Source organism: Vicugna pacos, chromosome 5 (genome assembly GCF_048564905.1).
Source record: "Vicugna pacos chromosome 5, VicPac4, whole genome shotgun sequence".
NCBI lineage: Eukaryota > Metazoa > Chordata > Mammalia > Artiodactyla > Camelidae > Vicugna > Vicugna pacos.
In genome coordinates this window covers 3,875,757-3,886,894 of record NC_132991.1, presented here as the reverse complement: position 1 = coordinate 3,886,894, position 11,138 = coordinate 3,875,757, and the positions used below count along the sequence as shown (strand labels likewise).

Below are 11,138 nucleotides of genomic sequence, written 5' to 3'. Positions count from 1 at the left end.
ATGCTTACTGGTGGGAACCTCTGATTCTCCACTGGGAAATGAAAAGCCAGGACTGGTTGATCCCCAGTCCCTCTGGCTATGAAAACCTAGAATTTTAGAGGAAAAATATTTCGTCAAATGATGGCAGGTTGTGTGGCTTCCGTGGGGGACTTGCCCCAGCCGCACCTGTGGTAACCGTGGCCCCATGGGGTGTACCTGCAGGGGCCTCTGGTCATCCCGGCTGCAAAGCCAAAGAGCCCGACGGCTGTCCCCACCAGGAAGCAGAAGTCCATCTACAACAGCGTCACTGACACGGAGATGGTGGAGCAGGTGTTTGGCTTCCTGCCTTCCCTGACGGGCGGGCAGGAGGGCCAGGCGCCCCCGCTCTTCGAGGTGAGATGGAGTCAGCCCTGCAAGGGGGTGGCCCTGCCCCATCCCTGACCTCAGGCAAACTCTAGGCTTTAGAGGGAGAAGCCAGGACTCAGCTAGGGGAGCTGTTAAGAGTAGGTGGTGAAGTGTGTGCTGCCATCCAGGGTGGGCGAGCAAGGACAGGAAGTGGGGCGTGGATTTCTCCCATCCAACCCTTTCAAGTTAAGCAGGTTTCTTACCTGCCAGACATCCTAGAGACTTTCACATGCCCATGTTATGGGGCTGTCAATCAGGCAGCTAGTTGCATGTGTATTTGGTCCCTGGGACAGAGCACCTTGGTGGCCACTGCTCTGTTAGATGTGACCTGGGGATCCAACAGAAAACGAAGGCCACCAGTAGGGAGCCCTGTCTGATGGGGGACGAGAGAGGGCAGCTCCCGGCGTGGCCCTGCTGACTCTGCACACCCTGCTCTGGGCCCTGAGACCCAGGGACCTGGGCATCTCCTCAGGTGCTTATACTTCCCCCATCCCTCAACCATGCACACACATACATGCGCATGCATACGCACAAAATCTGTGCAGTGGGTGGCCGGGCCCACCTTCACAGGAGGAGCACTTGACCAAGGCAGGCAGGAGACCAGTAGGGAGTGGGGCGGGGGTTCTGGAGAGCAGCGGTCTGCAGGCAGAGGGCTCTGAGGGCACCTGCCAAGTAGCTGGCCTTTCACGCCAAAGGGGCCCACGGAGGCGGGTGGGATGGGGAGGTCTCCAACACAAGCGGAGTGGGTAATTCTGCAGAACCAGGCAGACCCTTCTTGGGGTTTCCAGGCCCCCAAAGATGCACAGACTGCCAGGTGACATCTGAAAGGACAGCTGACCCCTGTCCCTCCCCCTTCCTGGCAACCAGGAGCTGGAAGCCAGGACCCAGAAGCTGCCTGAGGTTGACCTGGACACGGTCCCCATGATGGAGGAGCCAGAGGAGGACGTGGACGGCCTGGCCGAGTACACCTTCCCCAAGTTTGCCGCAACCTACTTCCAGAAATCGGCCAGCCACACGCACATCCGGCGGCCCCTCCGATACCCTCTGCTCTACCATGAGGACGATGCTGACTGCTCGGTACCTGGTCTTCTGGTTTCTGGTGGCTCAGTCCTCCCCCCGACCAGTTCGGCAGGGCCCAGGGCGGGGTCCCACGGGCTCCGCACTGCACATGAGTGGGCTCCAGCCTGGTGCTCTGTCCCTGTTTCCCCAGGCTGCCCTGGCAGTGTGGTGCATCATCCTGAGGTTCATGGGTGACCTTCCGGAGCCAGTGCTCTTTGCCAGGAGCACCCTGCAGGACCGCTCGGTCATGCGGCAGATCCACGACGCCCTGGACGGGGAGAGCAGCACCCAGCCTCCACGGCGCAGCGGATCCGCACAGGTGCGTAGGCACGGGCAGTGGCCAAGGGCGGCCCCCTCCGGGTGTCCCCAGGCCCAGGGAACCGAGGAAACTGGACCAGAAGCGGGAGGCAGGGCTTGGAGTAAGCATCCCTCACTGGACCAGCCCAAGCCAGGGGCTCACGAAGTTTCCAGTCTTGCATTGCACTCAGGAACTCATGGGTCAGCCTTTACACCCCAGACTTAACTGAATTCTGCAGTCATTGTAGGAGAGGGTCTCCCAGACTCTGAATACTGGGTGTGGCTTGAAAACGATTCAAATTCCTAGAACAGCTTATTAAGCTTATCATAGCTAAAGACACTGACAAGGGAAGTGACTTGCCCCAGATCACAGTGAATACATGTGACAGAGCCAGGCTTTGAATTCAAAGACCAAGTTCTTTACCCGTGTTCTACCCAGCCCTCTGATGAAAGGTCCGTTCACATCCATTTTCGGTCAGAAGTCCTTCCAAAGGCCTGGTTGCATGATGTAATCTTAGTGGAATTAACTAAGAATAGTCCAAAGGCATCACACAGCAGTGACAGCATGGGGCCCACCAGCAGCAGGAGCCCTGACAGCCTGTAATTCTGACACCAATTCCAATATATGTGGGTTTTCTCCCCGCCACACCAAGAATTCTCAAAGCCAGCTGGATGTCTTACGATTCAACTCAGTTCTGACCCCGTCTACCTGGAGATAGCGTCAGAGCCCACAGGTTAAAGGCTTGGTCCTACAAGACGACCCCCCACCACAATTGCAAGTCCAGATTGTTTACTGGTACCTCGGCTGTTTACTGATAGCCCGACCAGCTATAAATCCGAGGTTCCCACAACCCCCTCCTTGGGTTTAATTTGATGGAGCGGCTCACAGAACTCAGAGAAACGTTTTACTTAGCCGATTCCTGGTTTATTATAAAAGAATATAACTCAGAACAGCTGGATGGGAGTGGTACACCAAGGGGTGGGGAAACAGGTGTAGACCCTCCATGCTCCCTGAGCCTGCCTCTCTCCTCAAATCTCTGCAGGGTCCACCTACATGGAAGCTCTGTGAACCTTGTCCCTTGGGGTTTTTACAGAGGCTTCATTATGCAGACACAGTTGACTAAATCATTGGCCACTGAGCCAGCTGAACTCAATCTCCAGCCCCTCTGCCCTCCCAGAAGCAGGGGGTGGGATTGAAAGTTGTCCGCTGGCAACCAGCCCCCATCCTTAGGTGCCTCCCCAAAGATCATCTTATTAACATAAAAAGATTTCCTTTCTCACAGGAAATTTTAAGGGTTTTTAGGAGCTCTGTGCCAGTAACGGGGATGAAGACCAAATATCTCTCTCTTTTTGTAAATCACCATATTGCAGTGCCTCCTACGTCAAGTGCATGGGACTCAGCTCAGACAGGGGTGAGTCCCGTGTGCAGACGAGTTGCACAGAAATCTCAGGGAGTCTGCAGCCTAGGACCACGTGGCCAGATCTGGTCCACAGATTGTGGAGACACTGCCCACACTGAAGTCCTGACTCCCTGATCTCTAGAGACCTGGGCTCTGGACACTAATGGTTATCAAACGCAATGCAACAAATTACTCCCTAAATTTAACAGCATAAAACAGCCCGTGTTTATTATCCACGCAGTTTTTGAAGGTCAGGGGCCACATAGCTGGTTAGTTCCGACTCATGGTCTCTGATGAGGTTGCAGTCAGCTCTCATCTGAAGGCTCAACTGGGGCTCCAGGCTCTGCATCCAGAAATAGCTTCCTCATGTAGCTGCTGCAGGAGCCTCAGTCCTGGCCACCTGGGCCTCCCCCCAGGGCTGCCAGCATGCTCTCACACTACGCTTCCTCCAGACAGAGTGATGTAAGAGAGAAAGCAAGAAGGAAGCTATAATGCCTGCCCACCACGATGGGTGAGAGTGTTAGGAGGCAGGGGTCAGTGGGGGCCACCTTGGAGGCTGGCCACCACTCAGGGAAGGGAGGCTGTCCAGCCGCCGGCACCTCTGGAAGGTGAGCACAGGGGGAAGCAGGCCTGGCTTCCCAGAGGTCAGATCTCAAGCGTTCCTTCCTGCACGTTTCTTATGCACCCACCATGTGCCCCCAACACGGAGCAGGGGGCTGAGGGAGCTACTGTGTGTCACACGTGGACTCAGCGTGGCAAACCAGTTCTCCCCCAGCCAGAAGCTGGTGCCTAGCCCTCCAGGACCCAAGCCCGGCCCCACATGGAGCTCTGATTGTGGCAGCCACTTCTCAGGACACCATTAGGACAGGGGGTGACCCCTGCCTGAGGAGACCAGCAGCGTCTGATGGCCGGGAGCAGGCCCTCCCCACCAGTCCCCACCCTGCAGCCTAGATTCTTCTGATCCTTCAGCAGAGCATCCCCCATGTAGTGGGCAGAGTGAATCCCAATTCATCCACTCAGTTTTCACTGTGAATGACCGTGGCCCGGGGTGTCCTGGGCACCTGGGCTCAGAGCCAGCCCTCCATCAGAGGGCTTTGCTGGGGAGAGGGCCAAGCTTTGGAATCAGAATGGTCCCGAGCCCTCCCAGAGGGCTGGTTGCTGGCTGAGCAGCTTCCGTCTGGTCTCCGTTTCCTCACCTGGCAGTGAGGATGAGGATGCACACCTGTCGATGAGATGAGGGTCCACATGGTGCTTTGTGAATTGGGCCAGGAGACAGCTGGGTGAGCTGGAGGCTAACACCCCGCCAGCCAGGTAGCTGTCGGGTCAGCGTTAGGAAGTGTCACCCGGGTTCACCTTCCCTCAGGAACTGTCTCCATCCACAGAAGCCCAGCCACAGGGACAGAGGGACCAAGGACATCTCCTCCATGAAGCTGAAGCGGTCCTCCCGGGTCACGGGCCAGGTGAGCCCAGGGTCAGGGGACCCCCCACCTTACCCAGCTCTGCCACAGCATTGCAGGCTTTTGCCCGGTTCCCTCCTTTGCAAATGGGAAGAACCCCAGCTGCCCTGACCGCCCCCTTTGGATTTCAAGGTGGCCAGCCAGCTGAGTATTGGAGAAGAGCCCTTTGAGCATGACGGCCCCATCTCAGACCGACCCATGTCCAACCTGGAGAAGGTGCACTTCATCGTGGGCTACGCCATCCTGCGGCCTGGCCTCAGGTCAGTCCCTGCTCCCACCCCACCCATTCAGAACACCCCCCGCCACACACATACACAAACTGGCTCTCAGCTGAAGGCGCAGCCTTGCCCTGTTCCCTGTCCCAGGGCCTGCAGGCGAGGTCTCAGGACTGCAGATATTTATACCCATCAAGGATTTTCCCTTTGCTCTGTATTAAAACGCATGGGTAAAACCCAGTTTTAGAAAAACAACTTCATCATGGGCTGGTGATTCATTTTATAACAGGCTTTAATGCAGGGCCCTGCAAATGAACAAGTTCCTCATTTATATTATATTCCTTCTGCTTTATATGCAGTTTGCTGTATGGGAATTGTATTTTTATGCAAGTTTTAAGAGATAAGTATACTGCTTTCAGGGACCAACTATTGTATTTTAGGGGTTCACATGGTTTAGATTATTCTTTCTAACCAAATTTGGGCCATTATTTCTTCAAATATTTTTTCTGCTTCATGCTCTCTCTTTCTCTCTTTTCCTTTGAACTCTAATTAAACTGATGTAAGACTTTTTTACAGGTCCCTATCTTCAGGTCCCTGAAGATAAGTTCACCTTTTCTTTCTTTGTTTTTCCCTCTGTTCTTTAGATTGGATAGTTTCTATTAATCTATCTTCACATTTGCTGAGTTTTTTGTCTTCCTCGGTCTGTCATTATACCCATCCAACATTTTTTTTTGTTTCAGATATTATATTTTTCAGTTCCAGAGTCTGCACTTGGTTCTTCTCTATAGTTTCAGTTGCTCTGCCAAGATTTCCTGTCTGTTCATTCCCTGTGACCATGGTGTCCTTTATGTCTTCTAGCATATTGATGGTAGTTTTAAAACCTTTGCTGATAAATCCAACCATCTGGGTCATCTTAGGATCGGTTTCCGTTGACTGCATTTTCTCTTGAGAATGGCTGTGCTTTCCTGTTTCCTCACATGTCTAGTACTTGACTGTGATTTCCTTGGGTTGTCTCCTGGACGTTGAGGATGGGATGTTTAGAGACTGGGATCTGTTATATTCCTTCAAAGAGTGTTGGCTTTTCATTTTGGTGGACAGTTAACTTGGCTGGATTCAAACTCTGACTCCCTATGGTAAGCAGCAGCTGGAATCCCCGTGCAGTTACTTTAGCCTTTGCTGGGCAGCCTGGAGTCTGCCCGACACATGTGTAGATCAGGGGTGAGCAGAGATTTAGGATGATTTTATATGTAAAATTTCAGACTCACCTTCTGTGATTGTCTTCGTTCCGGGATTTCCTTTCTCACTTTCTACTGCTGTGGGTACCCCAGACTCTGTCTGCTGGTTCTTCAAGTCAGTTTTCTCCCCAGTTTAAGCTGCCTGCATGACACCGATGTGACAACTCTTCTTAGTTGGTTCTACTGGTAGTTCTCTTCTGGTCAGTCCTCACTGGCCACCACACCCTCCAACATGGCAGACACATAAACGCTGGGTCCAAATGAGATGCATTGTGGGTTCTTCAGATACCCCGGTAGCCAATCGCACATGGCCCTGACTCCAACTGGGGCCAGCTCTCTCAGGGATCCCACGAGATTCCCTGTCTACTCTCACTCCTAATGGAACACACCACAGCCTCTTACTGGTGGGATGCTCTGGAATGATGGTTGGCCTGTTGGTGTGGGTCCCGTCAAGACACCCACAGCCCAACTCCTTCCATGGCATCTGCTTGGTCAGCAGGAGCTCATCCGTGCTTGCCCCACTGAGAAGGCCAAGTGCAGTTCCCAGTTCCTGACTATTTTGCTCCATTATAGGTAGCTTAGGATTCTGCAGAGGAAGCGAGACAGCATGGTGGCTGGACTGGCCCTGCCATCTTTTAGTAAATCCTACAAGAATGTATCTCTAGAGAATGTTGAGTATTATCTTCTGTGTGTCCTTGGCTCTGGGGTCTTAGTGAAATTGCATGACAAGGTAAATGCCCAACTCCACATCCAACCATACATTCGACATCTGTTCATTAAGGACCTGCTTGGGGCCAGGCCCCCGCATGAGGGCTGGGGATGTAGAGACGAAGGCGATGTGTCTCTGTCTGCAAGGAGCTCCTTTACTTGGGGAGCACGGGAGGACCCGGAGCCCCACAGTAGCTGCCTGCACTAGGACAGGGGGCCCGTGAGGGCACCAAGAAGGAGGAATGGTAACACCCTTCTGGGCCAGGCGGGGCAGGAGGGCGGAGGGGTGTTCACTAGACAGAGGGAGAGGCTGGACAGAGTCCCAGAGCCCTGAGACAGCCTAGGTCTGGAATTCCAGGTGGTTTGACACAGCTGGGGCGGAGTGTGAAGTCAATCCTAAGAGCAGTGGGGAACAGCTTTCAGGAAGAGAAGACCATGATCATGGTTGACTTCTAGGAAGCTCTCCCTGGCAGTGACGTAGAGGGATGGAGCGTGGGGGTGAGCGGCCAGGAGAGGACGGCTGCAGAGGTCCAGGGAGAGTGAACGAGAGATGGCTCAGGGAGCAGGAGACAGAGAACATTTCTAGAAGCCAGGTGGTGGCAGATGGTGGCTGATGGAGGAGTCAGGCCAGCCCCCAGGTTTCCAGTCTGGGTGAAGGGTTGATGGCGGTACCTCAAGTGTCTCCAGAAGAAAGACTGGGGCTGACACGACTGGCCCGTGCAACCTGGCAGTGCCCGTCTCCTCCCCACTCTGTGGGCAGTGACATCACCCTGGTAGCCGGAAACTGACATCAGTGGGAATATTTACACCACAGAAATTGGAAAATACAACAAGTTTCAGGGCTTCCCCCTCCCCTGCCCCAGGAGAGTTGGTTAAACATTTACCAGCACATCACTGAGTCATTAGGGGAAGGATGCTGGCCTCTGCACATGGGAGATTGGAGAGGCTGACAGACACTTTTCTATGATGATAGAGGCTTGAGCCAATGGGGAAGGGTCCAGGAAGGTCCCCTCCCCAAGAGGACATGGATTGGAGAGGCTTATGGGCCTGTGGGCATGGGAACTGATCAGGAGGTGAGGAGTTTAGGGGTTCTCCCATGACGTCCTCACTTTTCTCTCTGCAGTGGTGGGGGTGGCTGCATTCACGGCCTGAGGCAAAGGGAGAAGATTTGGAAGAATCGGGAGGTTGGGGAAAGGAGCGGATCAGGTTGGGCTGGGCTGCGAAGGGCAGGGCTTCGGCTGGAGACCCCTGGGCCCTTCCTGCAGCTGGGCCCCACAGCTGGAGGGCCGAGGTGTTGTGGACAGAGTGGGTGAGGAGGGAGCAGAGGCCAAAATGAGGGAGGGGCCGAGATGACTGACCAGGAGGGCAGAGGCGTTGGGGAGACAGGAGCTGGGGCTAGCAGGAGTGGGGGTGCAGAGCCCCAGGGAGACCCTGGGGTGGTGACAGGGTCCGAGGTGGGCCTGGGGGTGGCAGGGGGGCCAACAGAGGCAGTCGGAGGTGAGGAGGCTGGCGGTCACCCCACAAACATGCCCCTCTCCAGGTACAGCAGGAGCTGGGTGCCTGGGCGCCACTGCCTCCTCTCCCCACCAAAGCTGGCCCCTCCACCGGCCCCCAGCGCTCTGTGTCTTTCAGGGATGAGATTTACTGTCAGATCTGCAAGCAGCTGTCAGAGAACTACAAAACCAGCAGCCTGGCGCGGGGCTGGATCCTTCTCAGCCTGTGCCTGGGCTGCTTCCCGCCCTCCGAGAGGTTCACGAAGGTGGGGAGGGCCCGGGGCCGGGGCTGGGGGTGGGTGGGTGGGGTAGGGCAGGTGACGGCTGGAGCCTGGGTGGGCCTGGCCTGGTTCTCCTGCTCCTGTGGGCCAGGGTGGGCGGCAGGGCCTAAGTGTCTTTGCGCCTCAGCTTCTCCATCTGGAAAAGAGGCTGCTCCTTCTGGCCCCTGTTCAGGGTCTGCAGGGCCATCTCACCTGGGCTCAGTCACCAGGAGACAGCGAGATGGTAGATGAAACAGGCATTGAAAAGGCAAAGGTGTCCAAGGGGTGGGCACCAACTGGAGATTGGCTGCAGCATCTCTCTCGGCTGTAAAACTGAACAGGGAGGGGCTTCCAAGTGTTCGGGCCCCAGGCCTTGCTACCTTTGGGTTCTGATGATAAAATATATAGAAAATGCAGAAAGTCTAAAAAGAACATAAGTTACCCCCACACCCAGAGGTGACTTCTGTTACAATTTCTGGCCTTTTGAGTCATACTTGGGATCACACAGAAAACAGTCTCACTTCCTCTCGTCCCGTCAGGGACAGCAGGCAGCGTGATCCCCCGGCCATCTGCCTGGGGCGCCGGGCCACTCCTGACACCAATAAACCCTTCCAGGCTGCCTCTCCTCATGAAATCTCTGTGAGACAGAAAGATCAAACATACCTTATCAAACATATTTAGAACGTTGGCTCTCCTGCAGTTTTCAATTGTCTCTTTAAGTATCTCTGCATGTCATAAACTGTCCCCAAGCAGCAGCACTAATGCCATCTGTCAGAGCTGTCCCACAGCGTATTTTATTTGTTGATGGACATTTAGGATCCGTCTTCCAAATGCCCATCACATAAACACCACTGTGATTAAAAATATATATATCTACCTTTAAGAGAGGTTTGAATTATTGGTCAAAGAGTATGCACATTTTAAATTTTTAATTTAATCAATTTATAATTGAAGTATAGTCAGTTTACAATGTGTTAATTTCTGGTGTGCAGCATAGTGATTCAGTTATATATATATATATTCTTTTTTAGATTCTTTCTCATCATAGGCTATTATAAGCTATTGAATATAGTTCCCTGTGCTCTGCAGTAGGACCTTCCTGTTTATCTATTTTATATATAGCAGTTAATATCTGTAAATCTTAAACTCCCAATTTATCCCTTTACCCCCTTATCCCCTCCGTAAGTTTGTTTAGAGTATGCACATTTTAAAACTATGTGCTGTTTAAAACCTGTTGACAAGTGGCTCCTCAGAAATGTGCCAGTTTAAATTCTGTCTCATAGTGTGAGAGCGCCCATGCCATCAGACCCTTGCCAAGAGTATTATCATTTTTATTTCTATTTAAAAGTTTTCTTCCCAGCTTTGAGATATAACAGCTATACAATGCTCTGTGAGAGCATTATATACATGTAAGTATAAAATGTACAGTGTAGTGAATTTATATGGGTATATATTGCCAAAGGATTGCCACAATGAGGTTAGTTAACCCACCCATGACCGCACATAGTATTAGAGTTTCTAGAATCTGGATAGTAAGTAGAAAGTCGCCTCGGTTCTAAGTGGCTTCCTCCCTTTCCCTTCCTCTCCCACCAGTATCTGCTGAACTTCATTGGTCAAGGGCCAGCCGGCTACGGGCCCTTCTGTGCTGAGCGCCTGAGACGCACCTGCGCCAACGGGGTGCGCACAGAGCCCCCCGCCTGGCTGGAGCTGCAGGTAGGTGGTGGATGTGAATCTAAGTCCACATTCGTTTGGGACCCTACTAGCAGATGGAGAAAATAAGTCTCTTCACTTCCTTAGCAGCAGGTGCGAAGGACCACCAACCCCGCCCAAGGACATTTACATTTTATATGGTCCTTCCAAGGTTGTCCCCCTTGGCAGCATTGCTGTTTGTGCCCCCTGTGAGTTCCCGCAGCATCCTCAGGAGGGGGCCTTCAGACACAGGCAGGGTTGAGGGGGCCTCCTGCACCCCACTGTACCGTGGCTCCTGGAACGAACTCAGTACCAGTCCCCCGTGGTGCCCTCCACCTGGGTCACCTCCTGCTGCATCCCTTCCCTGTCTCACCCCGCCAGCCAGGTCCACAGGGCCGCCCCCTCTTCCACCTTATCTGCCTGCCCGGCCCAGGAGCCCTGGTGGTGCATGTAAACTCGCAGCAGCCACGTGGCCAGGCTCACCCCCTGTACAGAGGGGGACAGGAGCTTCCTTGGACCCCAAATGGTCCAGAGTCCAAGACTCGGACATTTCCAAGAGCTCTCTGACCTTGTGTGATTCTGAGTCACTCAACCTCGCCAAAGCTCAGGGTTCTCAGGTTAAAGCGGGGCCTTCGGCCTGCAGGCTGCACCCCACGGACAGCCGATTCGAACTAGGAGAAGCCTACGAACTGCCAGGCTGCACTGTGGGCGTTGCTCCTGCCCCGGCCCAGCCCGTCAGCTCAGCACAAACGTCTGCTGGCCTGGACTTCGTTAACTCCCTGCTGAGCTGGGTGGGGCATCAGGAGGCCCAGGCCTCGGAACCCGCCGGGGTGGGCTAGCAGGGATGGCGGGTTGGGTAGAGGGGATGGGGTGCCTGCCTCTGGGCCCCAGATTCCGGAAGCTCCAGCGTGGGCAGCTGAACCCAGGGGCCTCCTGGGCAG

General features: G+C 54.0%; 1 protein-coding gene across 1 annotated transcript in view; it reads left to right on the top strand.

The window, feature by feature from the left end:
• MYO7B (myosin VIIB) overlaps positions 1-11,138 on the top strand; it is an 85,576-nt gene that overhangs the window by 61,690 nt on the left and 12,748 nt on the right. The window contains exons 21-27 of the mRNA XM_072962063.1: positions 202-372; positions 1,252-1,461; positions 1,595-1,762; positions 4,523-4,600; positions 4,730-4,857; positions 8,388-8,514; positions 10,102-10,221. Coding sequence (XP_072818164.1) covers positions 202-372; positions 1,252-1,461; positions 1,595-1,762; positions 4,523-4,600; positions 4,730-4,857; positions 8,388-8,514; positions 10,102-10,221 — 1,002 coding nt within the window. The remainder of the gene's footprint in view (positions 1-201; positions 373-1,251; positions 1,462-1,594; positions 1,763-4,522; positions 4,601-4,729; positions 4,858-8,387; positions 8,515-10,101; positions 10,222-11,138) is intronic.